The following is a 19,329-nucleotide window of genomic DNA, read 5'->3' as shown; positions in this document are numbered from 1 at the left end:
CGCCAAAAAGCCTTAGTGTTGAAGAGAATCACCTACGGTCACGCTTTAGTTCTGAGATTGAGCGACTAATCGATTGAGGTGTTTACGGCGCGAAAGGACCACAAGGGCTATGAGGCGGGCCGTTGTACTTTGTAGAAATGATTCAAAAGTTCAGTTTTTAAAAAACTGCAACATTTTTGTATGTGTTTACTTTTTACCAGCGACCGTCGTTTTTCGTCTCAGAAGACAACGCTGCTTTTTCTTACAATGGGGCTTAAGCCTTAAAAGGACGATTGAAATTACAGTAATAAAACAACGCGAAAAAGCATGGTTTACTTCATTTTTTCCCACTGAGGTTCTCGTACACAAAGTTGTTATATATCTTTGAAAAAAAGAAGTGTATACGTTCGCACTGGGTGGGAAACACAGCTGTTCTTTTGGGGCGTGCAACGGGTGCTTCCATTTCGGACTGACTGAAGGCAAGCCCACTGCATGTGTAAAAAATTAGCAGATGCTTACCTCAGCTATGCCAAGATATACGTAGCGTGAGGTTTCCTGGTTGTCTAGGATTGGCTGATAATCGTGCTTACTGCTACTAAAACGGTTTCCAATTCAATACAATCCAATCCAATGCAATCCAGTCCAGTCCAGTCCAGTCCAGTCCAGTCGAGTCACTGCTCCTCGCGCATGCGCAGCACGGCTCTCGAGGAGCCACGCGAAACCGCTATCAAGCGGCTCCCGCGAAGCGTCAGACTTGGCTACTGCGCAACCGAGGCGCACAGCTGGGCACGCGCCGGCTCCAGTGTGTCTGTCGCGGCTACGACGTCACTCCTCTGGAATACGCAGACCGGCGAATGTGCAGACCCAATTCTCCACACACCCGTACTCCAATCGGATTGGGTTTTCAATCCAATTCAATCCAATACGATTTATTCCAATCCAATCCAATTCTAAGCCAAGCCAATCCAATCTAATCTAATCCAATTCAATGCAATTCAATCCAATCCAATGCTCCTCGCAAAGGTCCACGCGAGACTGCTCAACCTCGGCCAGTGTAGCTTACGCTACAAAACAAGCGCGCTCCTCGTGACTCGCAACATAGGGGGCCCTCAGTCACTGCGTCAAAGAAACGCGCTACGGAAGCTCACTTACAAGCGCAGAAGGCTCCAACGAAACGGAAAAAGTCGAACGCCATAAACGTGCTTCTATAAACTCCAACGGTGTTGTCTCTGAACTCGGGCGTGCAAATATGGTGTAGCAGTACACAAGGCCTCGTAAAGTATCCGACACGAAGTCATAATACTTATTCGTTCAAGCTGCGCGACTACACAAAATGCAGCAAGAAATTTTATTTGTGTTTAGCGGATGCTTATATATGATTCTGTTCGCTGCACCGTTTATTGTTGGAATTCCCGGAGCTGCATCCATTTAAAATGTACCTATTCTTTCGCCTTATTGCGAACAAGGACTCTGTTCTCCGTGAATGTATTTTTTGTGGTTCTTACGGGCAGCAAGGACGGGGCCGCCCTCGCAAGGTACAAACCGCCAGTAATACAAACGGCCAAATCGCCAGATACTCTGCCATTCTACCGTCCGCAACGCTTCCTTTGTAACTTTGCTCAGGGTTGTAAGCAAAGCTTCTCTGCAACCACGGCACGATGCAATGCGCGTTCTGCCTCAGAAAAGCAACTAGCCAAATCAAGGACTTGGCACTTTGCTCAACTTCCTGAGCGAAGCGTTCATGACTGTTTTATTTGGCTTTTGCCCGACTGTAACCTGCATCTGCTCAATCCTTTCCTAGCCATTGCCGAGCTTTGCCAGAGGCTTCGCGCCATCCCAGGAGGTATTTTCTTGTTTGTTTCTTAGTAAGTAACGGTTTGCTGGTTTGTTTTTATTGCGGTGCCCATTTGTCAGGTTTGCTGATTACCAGAAACGCAAGAAGTCTTTAATGTGTACGTTTTTCGGTTTTCGCGTATTGGTGCATTTCCTTCCTTCCTAGGGCCACCACTGCCCGTTTGACAGGCTTACCTACTGCACACAACAAAACGTAAAAGGAAGCGGCTGTTACTTTGTACCCACCCGCTCCCCGGTGACCTTAGGACGGCTGATTGAGACGTGACTCTCATCTGTGCTGTGCGTACTGCGTTCTCTATTAAAGGCGCCGGGAATCTCCAGTGGCAGCATTACCACGAATCAGAGAGTTTCTGAGAGTCGCGCTGCTTGGACATGGGAAAAGAGGAGACGCCGGTGACGTGGCGTCCGTGCCCCTGGGACGTAGCTTACGGGGGCTTCCGGGAAATCGCGTTGCCCCAAAAACGTGCCATTGTCACGAGTTTTTGTACCATGTGACTTCGCCTTTGGGTACTGAAAAGAAATCAGACCGAAATATTTTTTTCGCTTTGCTCTTCTTCAATTACAGCTTTTCTGTGTTACTCTACTGCTTGACTAAAAATGATTCATTGTAGGTTTTACCGCTCCGACGCAACGAAGGCGATGAGGCGTGCCGTAGTGAAGGGCTCGGAATTAATTTTGACCCCCTGGGGATCTTTAACGTGCGCCGAAATCACAAACACACACGGGCGTTTTTGATTTTCGCCTCCATCCCAAAAATGATGAAATCAACGTTTAGGCTTGACTAAAAATGACGCGGACATTTGTAATAACCTTTGTATATATCTATGACTGCCGGAGTGTTGCCTTTATTTCATGCTGCGCTGCTGTGTCCTTGTAAAACTACTGATAGGAAAGCAAAGTTTTCCCTGTTTACGAGGCCGCGTGTTCTGCAAAATACTGAACACACACACACAAAAATGACGCAGCTTTCACCAGTGGTGCAAGGCTGGAGAAACACCAGAGCGGGCGGCCAGTCTCCCTTCGTCGGAGAGCCGGCTGTTGCGCCTCACAAGGATTTCCGAACTTGCCGCCGAAAAACTTCCATGACTGGCAGGCCGTGATTGTTTTGTCAGCAGGCTTTCACATCTCTCCCAAAGTGAACCGCGTTGGGACGCGCTATAATCCGCGGGTACAGGCTTCGCGAACTCGGAGTCTGTAGCGCGAAGTGTCCGTCTGTGCCCCAACTTCAGGCCCGAACACACGGGAACTGGGGACGCGAACAGTACGCGAGACACCACGCCACGAACGCAATCGCATCGAAGCCGCTTGCATAACGCGAGGGACCCAGGTTAGATTCCGACTACAGAAAGAGTTTTTTCCCCTGGTTCGTCCCTTGGCTTCTCTTACTTCGTTGTCGTCCCTTTTTATTTATTTGCTATTGCGCTTTAATGGTGAGGTTAGGTTGTTGCTTTTTTCGCTCGTTTATTATTTATTTCCAACGTATCAAACCCATCTGTGCATCTTCACATCCCGCCTCATAAGGAGGCGGCCTGGGAAGGCAAGATGAAATTGATTTCGCACACTATGAGGGCATATATTCCCTGTTAGATATATCTGTTTTTTTTCGCTGCAAAACTTACCCATTCCGCTCCAATCCTTGTGAAAATTTCTATGTGGCGTATTTTCCTTGTAGGTGGTCCGTACTGCGTGCCAACACAACCTTTTGTTTCTTTCCAACTGGCTGCACATGTTGCTTTTGCCCGCCGCTGCTACCCCGTACCCCCCGGCCTCTTTGGGTGTCCCAGTGGTTCGGCTCCTGGTATCACGGCGTAACAGCCTCGGGTTCGATTCCAGGGAGCTCCCTATAAACATTTCGTGTCTTGAGGCGGGCATTCCCACTATCTTTTCGTGAGCTCCTTGCCCCCTCGTCACTTTCCATTACACTTCTTGGCCTGGCAGTTTCCTCGTCTTCACTTGGCCGATGATGGAAGTTTTCTATCAGTGATCCACGATGGTTCATCAAGTTTAAGTAGCTCCGCTGTGGAAAAATTAACTTAGGTAATTTGATTTCCAATATTGGCTATAGGTCTCAAGCTCATAACAAGGGAGGAAGTGAGGTTGTTAGGCGGGAAAGCCCAGTCAAAATAACAAACTTGTCGCATGCAAATATTTCCCAGAGAATTTTGTATCATTTCCGCTTTTTGCTCTTCAATTTAATGGTTTAAACAAATGCTCCTTAAACACATAGTGCAATACTCGCTTATAGAGACCACAACTGGTATTGACAATTCACAATAACGACATGTTAAAAAGATGTACACAATTGAAAATCGTAGGTTGACAACAGTTTTTGCGGTGGCCCATAGGTACACTGTATGCATGAGTCTTAAACATCGCTTTTCAAAGATGCCTCTTTTTTCAGTGATGGCCACGGAATTCTTCTCGTGGTTGCAATTTTTCACGCACGTTTTTTTCCCCAGTGGCCATTTCGTAAACGGTGGGAGTGGCTGAACCGTTCCATATGACTTTGTGGAGAGAGGCAGCACAATACGTCTTCTGCATTAGGACCACCAGATGGCACAGCATGTTAGGTGAAGAGAACTGTTCGAAAAAATGAAGTGTTACTTTGGACTCGCTGGGCGTATACCTGCGTGAAGGAGGACCACCCCGTTATAGGAGAGAGACGGCGGGAGGAAACGTAAGCTGTCAAATTATATTCTTTAGTCAATGCAGTCTTTCTTGGGCCACTTGAAAGGCAAAATTTTGGTCTGGCTGTCCGTATGTCTGTCTGTCGGTCTGTCTGTGTTTATGTCATTTAATTCAGCCAGACGGCCAAAGTGAAACATGCTGCGCGATAATCTTATATAGCCACAGCCAAAAATAAACGTATAAGTACGGTGGCGACGCTTATACTTGTCAACGTTGTTGAACTCGAACAAAATATTACGCAAATAAGAAGCTGAAAATCAATACACAAGGTATATTTGCTGTGTTTCGTTATAGATGCTTGATTTTCGTAATAGCAAATGAAATGCTATATCCAGTGCAGAAAAAGAAATCCCTCCGTAACCTGCTGTCACCCGTGCACTATAACTCCTGGCAGCATTTTGAAGAGTTCGAATGGCAACAGTTACGAAATCTTCCACTAGATAGGTTCCACGTTCCGCTTGGAACGCCCCTGAAGTAAGGAAATGTGGATCCATAAACGTTGAAGTAGGGCTCATCGATTCACGCGCGTCTCCGTCGTACGCCAGCTATAGGTCTGAAGCAGGCCTGAAGCAGTAGGACACAGTAAATTTAAATTGACTTGAGAAAACCTCTAGCGTGTTTGTATTCGGAGGAGTGCGATGGGAAGGGAACAGCCGAAGAGGTGAGCGGTAAAACAAACGGAGGCGTTTACTTAGCAAATGTTGACGAAAGACTATTGTCTTTCGTCGACATTTGCAACAATAGGCTCAGATACACGGCCAATATTTTTGGCTAAAAACTGACTCTTACTCATGTAGCTTCAAGAGTGCTGTTGAAGCGCGAAGAGCCAACTATTCTCTACTTCCCCCTCCCACGGTTCGTGCAGTCTCCTTTTTATTTGTGTTGTGCATTTAAGGGCAGCTATTTCAAAAGTATATACCCAAGTTGCCCACTTTGAGCTCCACTAGAGTAACACCAGGCGTGCTACAGCAGCCCTCAGAAACCAACCCACAGCTCCTGGGGAACCACATTAACCACCCTGCGCCGTACTGCTGCTTGTATACAAAAAATAAGCGGGGCTATGTGACCACACTCTGATACTACGTAGCTAGAGTGTCACGCAAAATAGGCAGCTCTACGGGCAGTTTCTCATGACCGCACACTGGCCGGGGTGGCCCTAGCGCGCCTAAATCTGAAGAGGGCGCCACCCAAATGGGCGACGGCGATCGTTGCAAGTCTGCAAGCGGCGTATTGGAGCAATTTTATTGTTGAACTGTGCAGAAAATGCTTCCCGTGTCTGAACGCAACCGTAGTCGGTTACCGCGTTTGTTCACGACGTGATTTGTTACCTGTAAGCCACATTGTGCGTTTTGAGCATTCTCATTGCGTTTCATATTGTTTTAGTGTGCGTCCTCACGTATGCAAGTGTAATGCGGCTGAATAAATATGAGTCGATTTGCGCGGACCTGGTTAGCAGTGAAATTGGATAGGCTCGAGAACCCATCAATCGTGATATTACACAACCATTTTAAAGCATTGTGGTGTTTCAGAAATAAATCCGGTGGTACACGAATGTATCATATACTTCTCCCTAAGAGGTAGAAAGATTCTCCCTTTAAGAGGGAGGAGCGTGTTTCTCCCTCCAGGAGTGAAGGAAGATTTCCCCCTTTCATGAGATAATGTAGGAGTGTTCCTCCCCTGAAAGTGCTACCAGAGCAAGGCTAGAAAGGCCTAGCGAGCTGCTCGGTTTGAGGATGGAGAAAGTACAAATAGGTACACACAGAACACAAATAAGCCGGAATGGGAGTAAATGGCTTGTGTCATAACTCAGTACCAATTCGGAGTTTTCAAAACTCCTTCCAATGGGAGTTTCGCCTTACTCCCATTATTTCGGCAGTTTTTTCAGTAGCATATGGGAGTTTCATTTTACTGCCACTACAATGGGAGTTTCCAGGGGTACCATTGGGAGTGTATTGTTTCCTCCAACTGGGAGTTTTCAGGGGGCGCGTTGGGAGCAGTGTTGACCTGCATTCGAGGTTTTTTTTTGTGTGTGTTTTTGTGCGCTTCATATATATGCGCTGCAGTGGAATTTATTACTGCATTTGGGAGTTCTTAATAAGGGCACAGGCCGCATTTTTATTTTTCGTTGGGGATCACGTAATTTCTAGACTTTTTCCGCTTCAAACGTTGAATGGCGAAACGTGAAAAGTTTGTTTTCAGCACAGTCAATTTATTGCATAAAAATTACATGGATACGATATACGTGTGAACACGTTAATAAGACAATAAAAACACTGAATCAACAAAACACCTACTCCGAGAACACAAGGTATCTTGGTAAGAACTTTATCTACTACAACACTCCTAAACGAAAAAAATTTAAGCCATTTGCAAACAATGAGGTCAGCATGTCGTCGGTGCGCTGTTTGCTTGCACCTGCCTCCCAAACGCTGACGTTGCCGCACCCCCTGGCACGTTCTTCTGGAAGCCACAGTAGCACATTCATTAGAGGGATAGCAAAACGCTTTAAATCTGCGGTTACAAATACATAAGCATATTGGGCATCTGAACTGAAAAAAAAAAAAGAAACGGCACTGTAAACACGCTGAACTTGTCACTCTTGTGTCCAACTTTCCGTAATGTCTGAATGTTTGTTTAAAGCTACGCAAAATTGCACTTCTGTCCGAGACACCTGCGCTCACTAGTTCGTCAAAACGAAGTGTTCTGCTGTTCAAAAACGTGCGCGACCCTTCCTTGTGGCGACCACCTTCTCAAAATGCTTCATTTCCCTCTTTTCCTTGCGTGTAGTGTTCTGGGAACGAGCTTCAGGTTTTACCCCCCGCACTGCCCCTCTGTCCCCTCACCGAAAGTTAAGGAAAAATTTCGGTCGGTGTGACGCCTGCGCGTGCCCCCCTTAAAAAAATAAAATAAAATAAGCAGTCGTCTGTCGACTCTACAGAATGCTCCCTCGAATGGCGTTTGCTGGTTATAGTTACACGCGCCTAGCGTACGGAGAGCTCCCACGGAGCCCCGACCTTCTCCCTTTCCAGTGAAAGCAATTAATCGCCGGCGGCACGCGGCAGTCACCCTCCTCGTAGCAGGCGCGGCTGGCACCACACCTACTTCTCAAGAAAAGCGGCTTCCCTGCGACGTTTGACCGGCCAACTTCACCCTCGCTTGCCAGTAAGCCACAGACACAGCCTAACAAAAACACCTAACAGCCGTCCAGAGTTCGGACAGTTTTCATTCTGCTTGCGAGTGTGAACCAGTGAGTGTTCTGCTCGAGACCCGCGCAAATACGCATTGCTTTCACACCGTTCGGCCTCCCCAATGACGTTCCGGGCATGGTGCCGTCTTTCACGCACAACGCTCACCTCCAGTGGCGGAGAATCGCCCGTGCAGTGGCGCGGGAAACACGTTGAGTTTATTTGACGCTAGAAGGGGCACAAGTCTGCCAAAATGTTGCGTACAATAAAAAACGTGAAACTCTTACCTTCAACCACCTCGCAGAGGCACAACCGCGTTGTTTTTAACGAGCCACTCTCAGCGATCACTGCATTTAGGCCTCGCGTCGGCTTGCTGGCGTATTCCGTCGGGTCGAAGGTCGGTGACACGGAGGCGACGTTGCAGTCCGTCGCACGTCAGTCCAGGCTGGTTCCACAATATTCGCAACGAGCTTCGGTTGTTGGGAAGCATTTCACATCCGTTCGTCCGGCCGCAAGTTCACACTGGCAATAAATTTTCGGGGGCGCTGGAGCTCACACGACACACGACACCAACTGGCAGCCATTTTGTAAGGACGCGTAAAGGAGGAAGGGGTGAAGGAGGAGGAGAAGGAAATGGAGGTGGCGTGGGAGTTTTTAATACTCCCATTAGGACAAACGCAGTAATCACAGCCAGATACTGCGTTTTGTGAAGAGGTACAACCGTGGTAAATGCGCTTATTTACGACGGCTTGTGGCCCCCGGTGTAAACTGGCAGTTTTTCCACCATCATACTACCACACGTGGGAGCAGGCCACCTGTCGTGAGGAGTTTAAAAGACGTATTCCAGCCAAGAAACTCCCATTCAGGCTAACTTGTGTTTTGTGTGTAGGTTACTCAGGTTGTGTGCGCTTAAAATGCGCTAAAATAACCAATCGACATTACCTACCGAGCACGACAACTTCGGTTAGCAAGCCATGGCGGCAATTGTAGATGCGCGACTTCTTACATTCGTCCCGCTAGGCGCTCCACCTACGCGTTTAGCGCTAACGCGCCGATGTAAACAGAGCAGAAGTCATACCTATTGCTTTCGAAATGCCGCCTTTATTTCCCAAAGACTTGTAACTCCGCCGTTCACCGACACAGGACGCATCCAATCTGGCCGGTTGACAACAACTAGTTGTTGTTAGTCACCTTACCTTGCTACAACCGATGCATCAAAACGCAGGTCGTCTGCAACCGCAAATGTCAGCGCACAGGCGGGGCAGGCGGCACGGGAAACGGATCCGTTGCATCTGTCCGAGCGAGGAGATGACACTACTCGCTCTCTAGCGTACTCGAAATAAAGTAATCGTAAAAGTTTCAAAATGACCGATAGATGACGCTGAAAAAAAACGGACAGGTGGAGAAGCAGCTACTAAATCATTACTATCAGTAGGCGCTTACATCAGGGCGTTTCCTTTATGGTTAACGTATATAAAGGCAACATTAAAGAGGTCGCGCGTTGGTGGGCACAGACTTCGAAGAAACATATCACAACACAGCGACACACGCTTCACTTAAGGCGTTGCCAATGCACAATGCACGCAATAGACAACACCGCCAGCATAATACACGTATAGATACACATTTCACAACACATAGCACACTTTTCACATGTCCGCGTGATCGCAAAGCACACCTAAACCTTAAACGGCTCCGAAGTATTAATAACAATGATTGCCGAGCATGCAAGTGTGAAACGGTGAGCTTTTTGTTTGTTTCTAGAACCCACAGCAATGCGCGAGCCTCAAGTGCCTTTTGTTATTTTGTCAAATGTAACCCGTAAAATTGCAAACTTCTAATATTTTTATGCTTTCTGGGAAGCAGTAAAATAGCTGAAAGCAAAAAACCCCTAGCGAAATCGTACGGCCGGTATATTTGAGTGATGACGCTCATTGCCTTGCTTGGCGCTTTTAGCGAAATGTATAGCGCGGGCATGATAACCATTCAGACACGCCAGCCAAAATGCTATCGAAAAGGGGCCTTCTGCTATTCATAGCTGATGCATCAATAGGCTGCGGTCCTTGCTCGCTGATAAAAAAAAGGGGGCAGTTTAGTATCGTCGCTGCCCTGTTTTACTTTTTGGCGTCAGTAGAAACGTTGTTAACGTTAAACAGGGCGAAGGCGAATCGCCTCCAGCAAGCATGCAGCGGCGCCCACAGAATGTGCGCCAAAAATACGGCTGGCAAGCTGTGCGTTTGCGTGGCGCGCACTTGGTGATAAAAAAACAAAACCGAAAAGACAAGGAAGTAGCACACTGCAAGGACGGTGTTTCACAGAGTCGTCGTGAACGCCCGATCGGTGAATGCCACTGTAGAATGAAGAACGGTTCCGTTTCGGCGTCGGCACCGCCGGCTGATCGCAGACTGCAGGGGAGAATTTATACACTCCTCCGTAATGGCCTCCGTCGTGGTCTCCGCGATTTGCTGCCGGCGGCGCGCCGCCGGTAGCCGATCCCGGAGGCCACGCTTGTATGTGTTCCGTAGACGCCGTAGAGAGGGCGCTACGGGTAATGAAGTAAAGGGAGAAACACCCTGGGCTAGGGGAGAAAGCCTGCGATTTTGTCGTTTTTTCCGCCCTTTTTTCTCAGACTGATTGGTTGATTGATTATAGGGTTTAATGCGGCGACGCTACGCAGGTGATGAGTCGCGCCGCAGTGGGGGGCTCCGGATTAGTTTTGACCACCTGGGGCTCTTCATCGTGCGCCGAAATTTCGAACACACGGGTGTTTTTGCTTTTAGCCTCCATCAGAAAAGCGGCCACCGCGGTCAATCTATAGCGTATGACTTTACGTTATGGTAACGTTTACCTAAGTGGTGTCCAACGAATTGCACTTGATACGTGCGTTTTCCTCGTTCCGCAGTATTTATGGTCCCAATAATGTGTTATATTTCTTTAGAAACATGAAAAAAAGAGCGAGAAAAACGCCTGAAATGAGTGCACTGCGTCGGATTCCCTGCAGTCTATATAGAACATTTCGGAACAGCAAACACAGTTTCCGTGAAAGAACGAAAGGAACGAACTAATAAGAGAAATCACCATCGGTAGGTCGAGCAAGAAGAGGTCAAAAACGGCGCCCTCAGCAGAAGCATGGCCTTGATCCTTATCCTCAACACCCCTTTTCCCGTTTTCCTTCTCATGCTTTGTTTTTTCAAAACACCTGGCAGTTAGCCAAATGGAATCGCACAAGAACTCACAAATCGTTGCAGCAATGACCACAATTATTTCCGTTCGAAGCACTACGTGCCTAGCTTAAATTTGGTCCAACCGCATGCATAATTGTGTGATAGGAAAGGGATAGTTCTTTTTGTTTGGTGATTTCGTATGACGAAATGTTATCTCGTCGATACTAAGTATGATCGCGCACTTTCAGTTCAAATCCAATGTCGCAGTGCACAGGACTTTTGAAAGGCAATACAGCGGTGGAAATTTCCAGCGAAGCTGTCTACCTATTCTAGAAATTTTATAAACGATGTTATATTGAATGCGGAAAATATTTAGCAAGAAATTTGTGCAGTGTACAAATATGTTTGTATGTTAAAAGCGGGCCGGGGGACAAAATTAGGCACCCTTCTTCACCTAGAAGCGCTGATAAATCTGCAGGTATCGCCAGCAAAACGTCGCACAGCCTGTCTTGTTCGCCCACAAAGGATGGGTTTCCCATTTTCTGCTCCAACAGTGGTGCGATTTTCTTGATGCGCCAGACTCCCAATTGTTGCGGCAGAAATTTATCATTCTCCTATGAAAAGTCACGTTTCGTAACTTCCGCAGAAGACTACTGAATATCCCCATTGCAAAACACAAAGACAAAATACCCAGAGATATAATTGAGGCGGCACAAATAGAGCGCCGAAAGGAAAAGTGTGTGAGCTTACCCTCGTTGTCCCTCTTCCAAAAAGAGAATAATTTTCTGTCCCACAGATAGTTCAGCACGTGTTCGGGGCACATGGCATTGGTGCAGCGTGACGACTGCTCGGGTTTTCTACAGAATTCATGTCATTTCTGCTTTCTTGTATTTTTTTACTGTCAGCGCATATATGTGACACGGCGAAAAATAATTTCAATTGTAAGTCAGCATTCGTGGTTGCCCCTTTCTTCTCGTGTTTCGTCTGTTTGCGCTGTTCACCTTTTTGTACTTATCTACCGTACTTTGGCAGTGCCACACCCCGTCCATCGCATAGTATTTCCATACTTGCTTCATAGATGGCAGGAGAGGTGGCGCGGCGTTTTCAAGCGTGAGTGGTGGCACAGCAGTTCTGTGAAAGCAAATCCCTACTAGCCACACTGTTCGCAACCTACAGCTTCACCCTACCTAGCACCGAGACGGTGCTACTAACAACGGGGGGTCTGTTACGGGGCATTAATTAAATTCCCCGCAAAGAGCCCTACTGAAAAAAATCAAACGATATATGAACGATAACTCGTATACGAGATTATGGGATCCTAAGGTGAATGATATCATAGGCTTCAACGATATCATTGAGATATCGTAGAAGCTCATCGTAGTAGCTCATCGTATACGTTGGATCAACAAGGTCGGATCGTTGCAAGCGATGTCGTTCAAGTTTATCATACAGATTTCCCTGGGGTGAGCGACAATATGTATTCGATGTGTGCGTGTCATACAAGCGTTCAATGTGCAGGTGTTGATATTGTGCTGCGCATGTGCATAGATCTTTGCCCAGTTGTATACGCAAAAGAGTACTGGAAGCTGCTGCTTTTTCCCTTTTATTTCAGGTCCCGCAGCAGGTTTGCAACATATCCATTGAATGCCTTTAGGCGCTTCTCTGTGGGAGCTTCAGTTTGGTGGTGTTTGACGAAGTAACCACAAAATGAAAAACCTGCACAAAATGGAAAAGGGAGCAGAGAACGTGTGTTTAGAGGGTGCACGTGAACCTTTTGTGTGCGTGGCTGACCCATTAATCAAGCGATATTACATACATGCTCAGCTAGTTGTACCACCTGTGAATACTTTCCATGGTCAAATGAGGCTACTCTTTACCCCTTGTCATGCCATTCTGATTATCGCGTGCTGTCTCTGTAAATGTTCATGTCCGCCTACTACTTCCGTCTCAAGCACCTGTCTCAGTTGTGTAACGCAGGTCCTGAAGACTAGCGATCACCAGTAACATCCCCCACTGTTTGTGCTGTTTATAAAAGCTTTTTAGGAACTAAGTTGTAGTGGCTTCTGTATTTACTAAAGTTTTTAGCAAAGCCTTATGTGATTCACTGTAATATCTTAAGTGGGCCGGCCTACAGAACTCCGCTCCTAAACCAATCACGCTAGATGATGTACTCGGTGAACATGTTACAGCAGACAAAAATACATGCACAACCTATAAGAATTCACTTGAAGCTTTTATGGATGCGTGCTTGTAATTTAAGCCAACAGACTCACTTCGGACGGCACCAAGTTTTTCAGGCGTCAGCTCTTTCTTCCCTTGGGCACCTGCCTTCAGTTTGGCCATGCAGGGCTTCCCGGTCACACTCCTGTCTTTTAGTGCCTCTGGTTTCCAGAGCGTTCGAACGGTGTCCCGCACAAACAGGCTGTCAGTTTTGGATTTGTTGAGCCCCTCCCACCGGTCAGAACTGATGGACAAACCAGGGGCAACTGGAACCTGAGTGGGGGGAAAAAAGAAAGAGAAAAAAAGACAATGTTTTGCATGAGCAATTACCATTAACATTAACAAGGGACCCTGCAATGTTCTTTGAGCAGTGCAATAAACCTCCGCAATGTTCAGATTGCATTACCAGGAATGCCTGAGCCAAATAATACACGTGCACGTGAAGCGGTGAGCATGCAAATAGCTGTAAAAGGTGCGAAAAAACCAACCGCGTGGTTTTTAATTTCCCTCATTATGCACCACTGCACAGCCGATGTGACGTCATTTGTGCGGTGGCTGTACTATTGGTTTTTGCTGCTCAACTTCGTGGCTTATTTCTAGCATTTCACGTGACAATCCACCGTTGTCAGAGCTGTGCAGCAACCTCTTTTATGCCGGAACCTGTATGAACGGTTTTGACGTTTCTTTTGTCTTTTGAGTGCGCGCAGAATTTGAATCAAAACTTTCCTATCAACCAGACCACTCCACAACAAATATTTATTGCTTCAGAAACGCCCTACCAGCATGAACGCGCTTGCGAGCAGGCAGCAATGCCTGCTTTTTTGTTGCACCAAACTAGAAATAGACCCTCCACGTTGCAGAGAAAAAACGAAAACTCCTCAGCCTGTAATCTATCGAAGGCTACCGAAGAGAACGCCGCAAGCTGGCCCCCTCTCCGGGAGAGAGCGCGCAGCTTTCGTCGCGTTGTCTGTCCACGGTTGAGTCGAGAGGTAACGATTATGCGCGATTTCTCATTGCATGTAGTTTTGGTGATAGCGAACAATTTTTATAATTCTTGCGGCAGGAGATTGCTGAGACTCCAGCTTTCCCCAAAAAATAGATGTCGAGTAGTCAATGGTAAGTGCTGCAGGGTCCCTTGGACAATTATTATAGAGGCCTGAATGCTTGTGAGGTGGTTAGAAAAATTTTAACTAACGGTTGGCCAAATTCCACAATCAAGAAGTTCAGTCCTTCATGCAGGGTTAAATGAATTTTGCAATTTCTGTCAACGGGTGATAAATTAATGCCATAATATATCATAACCTAAGTAGCTTCCGGTTCCTACAACAAATGTTTCAAGAAATTTCAAAGAAACGATGGCCTATCACTGACCTGAACTACATTTAAACCTCGATGTAACGAATTCGGTAACATTCGTAATTTACTTCGTTACATCAAAATTTCACTACATTGAATTCGTGGTTATAATTAAGTGTTCATGGCGTGAAGCATTTCCTGCAAACGAAAACGTGGCGCGCATACACGGCTGGCACACTGTTTCTGTTTTTGTTGGAGCTTAATCGTTTACGCGGGAATCAGCGTGAACCACATGGGGCGTTTTCTGCACGCAAAAACGCGCCCTACAAGCCTCAGGCGCGCTGACGCAGCCGCGGAGACCACACATGCGATGCTTCTAACCGCTCGCTGAAACGCCACTCCAGAAGCAAACGAGGGGCATGCGAGAAAAAAAGCGGATAAGATCCGCGAAATTTTCACTCCAATACGTCTCCTCGCCGGTTAGGAAAGCAGCCATCAAATATCATCCGCGGTGGTAAGCCAAATCGTCTCTGGCGGGGCCAGCTGGCATCCCCGAGCGAGTGCACGGCTTCCCATTGGTGAAGCTGGTCAGGTTCTTCCCACTGCCGCGCGCAGCCGTCACCCCCCAAAAATCTGCGCAATTCGAGTCGCTTTCTGGCCGAGGCAGAGTGAAAAAACATGAGTTCGGAAGGCTCTTTAAACTTCACAAATGCTTGCTGGAACGATTGAATCCAACAAGCATGAGCGAACTCAAACGAAGGGCAAAGCAGTGGAATGTGGTGCCTGCGGCCCCGCTAGAGACGATTAGGCTTATTACCGCAGAGGATATTTGATGAGTGCTTTCGTAAGCGGGGCTTGTGAAGTTTTACAGTGAAAATGTCATCCCCGTTATTTGCTTTTTTTCTCACATGCCCCTCTCATTTGCCCCTCGAGTTGCGTTTCAGCGAGTGGTTAGAAGCGGTCGCTGCAGCTGACTGCATCACGCGGGTGGTGTCCGTGCCGAAAATGCCCCATGTGGTTCATGATGATGCCCGCGTAGGCGATTAAGCTTCGACAGAAACAGAAAGAGTGCACCAGCCGTGTATGCACGCCACGCAGTTTGCATGTGAGGAGCTTGCTCACGGACTCCGTGGCTCGCTGCATCCGCGGCATTGGGCGGCCAGTGTTGCCGCTCGCATTTTATTGAGACCCCGTTTCGGCCCTTGCGTCTCCCGAAATTTACTTCTAGAACTAAAATTTTGTGCCTAGTTCTCGATGAAACTTCGTTACATTAAAATTTCGGCAAACGGGACTTCGTTACACAGGGGGTGAAAATACATGGTGTGCATACACTTAAAGTTACAAAAAATTCTGTGGTTCGATACTTCGAGGGTTTCGTTTCATTGAAGTTCGCTACATCGAGGTGTAACTGTATACAGCATGAATTTAAGAAATCTGCCTTTCAAGAAAGGAAATGGCAATTTTGACTAGCTGCCACACAACGCACAAAACCACTTAATTATCTGAGCAGTGAGCTGTATCACTGAAATGAATTTACTGGGCAATACTATGATTGTGTGCTTCATATGCATTGGTACAACCAGAGTCCTTCAATTCCCTTCTGGTCCTGAAACTTCGACATCACGCTATGGGAGAGCTTCGTACGCTGCCGCGCCGCGCGCTGGTGTTGATCGGAGGGCAGCCAGGGGCGTTGGTCAGAGCCCGTTTGGCCGGGAACAGACCACGGAGTAAGATAAAACAGATGCTCGCCGCCTTATCAGCAGTGCGCTTTCGGTTTACGTGTCGTGGGCTGCTCAAATGGACTTGTCATTTTGTGAGTGGCGAAAAAATTCGGTGCGAACGGGCATGCTGCTACTGCGTTCCTGCCTACCGGTCAGGCTGCAGAGTAGCGGCGGCCGCCCGATGCCCTCCGATGTGCGGTTGCGCCCCTCGCGGTAGCCTTTGTGCGCGTACGAAACTTGGCTAGGAGTTTCATGACCAGAGAAGCATTGAAGGACTCTGGTGCAACTTACTTCGTTTCAGCATGTGTCAAGGGTAAACTAGATGAACTTTTACTAATGATTATGCAACAGGTCTAGTTTAAGACACTACAGTTAGCTAATTAACAATGACGCGATTATTAGAGCAAGTAAAGCACCAAAAATAAGTTAGTGTTCCGTCACTTCAACAGTTAACACAGTCCTGTACTGGTGCTTTGTGCTGGTTTATTTATAATTAAACAATGAGAACTTTAGCCGCACCTGTAACACTTTATTGTGCTAGCTAACCTACATGACTGTAGCCGTGCACCATTCAAAAAGATTTTATATCCTATAATTTTTTATAAATATATTTACACTTTATTGATGTTAAACAAAATCTTTTAGAAAAATTAGTTTGCCACACAACTGAACTTTGCAAGAATACAAAACATCCACGGGCATTTGTAAGAGCACCCATTTAAAAAATGCTGTCCACGCAAAATTAGAAGAGTACGAAATGTTTAGAATAAATCATATTTGGGGCCAAACAGCTTGCCTTTCCATTGCTGACAACAAAAAGTTCCTCAGTGTTGTCTGGATGGAGTGGCTCAGTGGCTGGTGCAGCCTCAAGATGAGATGTTGCAGTGGCTGGTCGCACCTCCTCTGGCTGAAATGCAGTAACACGAAACACGAATCTCAATTTGTTCAATACTGAATGTCCTTTGTAAGCAAGACACCTCTTGCTAAACAACTGCAAAGGTCCCAATTCATTTTGGTCTCTTTTTAAATTTAAATTTCAATTTACAATTTAACCCTTTCATTGTCACTGACACACCGGTACGTTTTCACATTTCCCCTCTGCAGTGTCACTGACGTACCAGTACATTCTCTATTGTGTGTTCAAGAATTCGCGCCATAACGCACAGCTGGTGCGCCTGGATTGTTCACGCGATCTGTCGAATCTTTCTAGTAGCTCGCATTTTCTGTCGCTAACTCTCTCACTGTATATCGAAGAGCATGGAGCGACCGCATCCACCCTCTGTTGCAGGGCGGGCTTGGTCGCTCCGTGCGCTGTACTGTCTGGATGAGTGACCAAGCGGCACACGTGCAAGGGCTGTTGTGCAATCCGCAATGGGTTCCTACGTTTTTTTTTATTATTACTCTGTTCCCGCATCTGCTACGTTGCGCCAGGTTTTCCCAGCGCACCGCTGCCTCTCCAATAGACCGAAATATGACTCAATTGCGGCTTTTGCTCGCTCGCCGTGCCTTCACTTGTCGCTGTCAGCGGCAAGTGAGGTGGTTGTATCAATGTTGTATCCTCCTTTTATCTCTATCTGCCATCATAATTTTGCAACGCGTCAGTTCTGTACATTGTGTGGGCTGCTGAAAGTGCTCCCTCCATGAGTGGGACTGCAAACAAGAGCAATCATTCTCCTGCACGGCAAACTGAAAATATCTGAAAGACAGGCGATTTCTCACCCACACACTCTCCTTTTCACGCGTTACGTTCGAGACACTATCATAGTCAAATAAATCACTATGCTGCTTCCCCGATATTCCAGAAACCAAGCCGACACTGGTGGTGCGTCACGGCCAGAAACACCCGACAGAGAAAGGGTTAAAAATATTTTGTACAGACTACCATCCCCCATATTCAAATCCACGGAAGAACTTTGATAGTACTCAAACATCAGTTTTTTTTTTGTTTTTTTGCTCCTACTGTGTCCACTGACAGTGTCTAATGATAAATCAAGCCACATTTATACACCACCTGCCAATGATAGGGGTTTTCAACTGTGCCCCAGTTTCTGAAAAAGCAACTTAACCAGCTACAATTTGCCACTGCACAGATACCAAGGCAATCTCTTATTGTAGTGAAGGACTGGTGCAGAGTGGTGGCCAATCTGTTGAGCCAATTGTCTACTCTCTCTTCCCATTTCGACCGTTTGGATTCTCTCTTGAATATAATGCACGAGTTGTTAAGAAGCCGAAGGGTGGCTCATGATGTTCCTTCCGCACAATTCTGCCCATTTTATCACAACAGTTATTAGTATCCCCGAGGTCTGTTGTTCTGACAAGCTCATAGTCAATTCATGTTATTAGCCTCCAAAAATGACACAAGGCTATTAATAATCTCCTGTATACTCTGTGCCACGGTATGTTTCATATAGGAGTACGGGAGCACACCATTTCACAAACTTTTAAAATGTAAATAAGACATTCCTTACTTGCATGGACAGCTCCACTTGGGCAGCCATCAATATCGTAGTTGGCTGCTGATTCTGGTCAGAAGAGGTAGCGCAACCTGGTCCTGGCTGCACCGGGCTGCACGAGATGTGACTGGTTTCCGACTTTGGAGGGGCTTCTTCTGGCAAGGGCTGGGAGATGATTGAATATGTGAACACAAAATGAAGTATCAGTTCACACACTTTAATGATAAAATGCAATTCACCAATATCCCATTCCACGAAAAAAAAAGAAAGAATTGTCGCTTGCACATTAAAAATATCCTAGGCATGACTCTTAAAAAGCTCTTAATCATTTAGGCAGATTGTATGCAAGTAACACCATTTTGAAAATTCTGTACTTCAAATACGCTTGAAACATGGAGCAAGTACAGAGCAAGGGCAGCTGCTCCTACGTCGTTCGTAGCCAAACAAAAACACCAGGAACAAAAACAGGAGGAATGGCACAAGCTATTTGTTTGGATATCAAAGTTTTATGTTTTAACTTGAGTGGCTACGTCCTGCCATCATGGCGGCTTTCAGCATGTATGACATTTATCTGCCGGAAAAAGCAGTTTCTACTCTTCCAAGTGTTTTTTTGTTGCAGTGTGATAGATTGTTTCAGGTGAAAGCTTTAAACACCCCATTTGCTAAAAAGCTGATGTCCAACGTCAGTGCCCATAGCAGAGAAATCTCTTCTTCAGAAGTACTCCATGGCATGTAGAAGGCATTCCACAATGCAAAAAACTTAGCACCA

The 19,329-nt window shown here is 46.6% G+C and overlaps 1 protein-coding gene across 1 annotated transcript in view; it reads right to left on the bottom strand.

The window, feature by feature from the left end:
• LOC144166943 (uncharacterized) overlaps positions 1-19,329 on the bottom strand; it is a 101,136-nt gene that overhangs the window by 77,572 nt on the left and 4,235 nt on the right. The window contains exons 4-6 of the mRNA XM_077696378.1: positions 18,576-18,725; positions 16,892-17,014; positions 13,144-13,363 (exon numbers count right to left, since the gene is read on the bottom strand). Of these exons, the coding sequence (XP_077552504.1) occupies positions 13,144-13,363; positions 16,892-17,014; positions 18,576-18,725 (493 nt within the window). The remainder of the gene's footprint in view (positions 1-13,143; positions 13,364-16,891; positions 17,015-18,575; positions 18,726-19,329) is intronic.

The sequence above is a fragment of the Haemaphysalis longicornis genome, unplaced genomic scaffold (assembly GCF_048455015.1).
Source record: "Haemaphysalis longicornis isolate Haplotype H1 unplaced genomic scaffold, Haemaphysalis longicornis Haplotype H1 scaffold_2, whole genome shotgun sequence".
Lineage (NCBI taxonomy): Eukaryota > Metazoa > Arthropoda > Arachnida > Ixodida > Ixodidae > Haemaphysalis > Haemaphysalis longicornis.
This window is presented reverse-complemented; position numbering and strand designations above follow the sequence as displayed.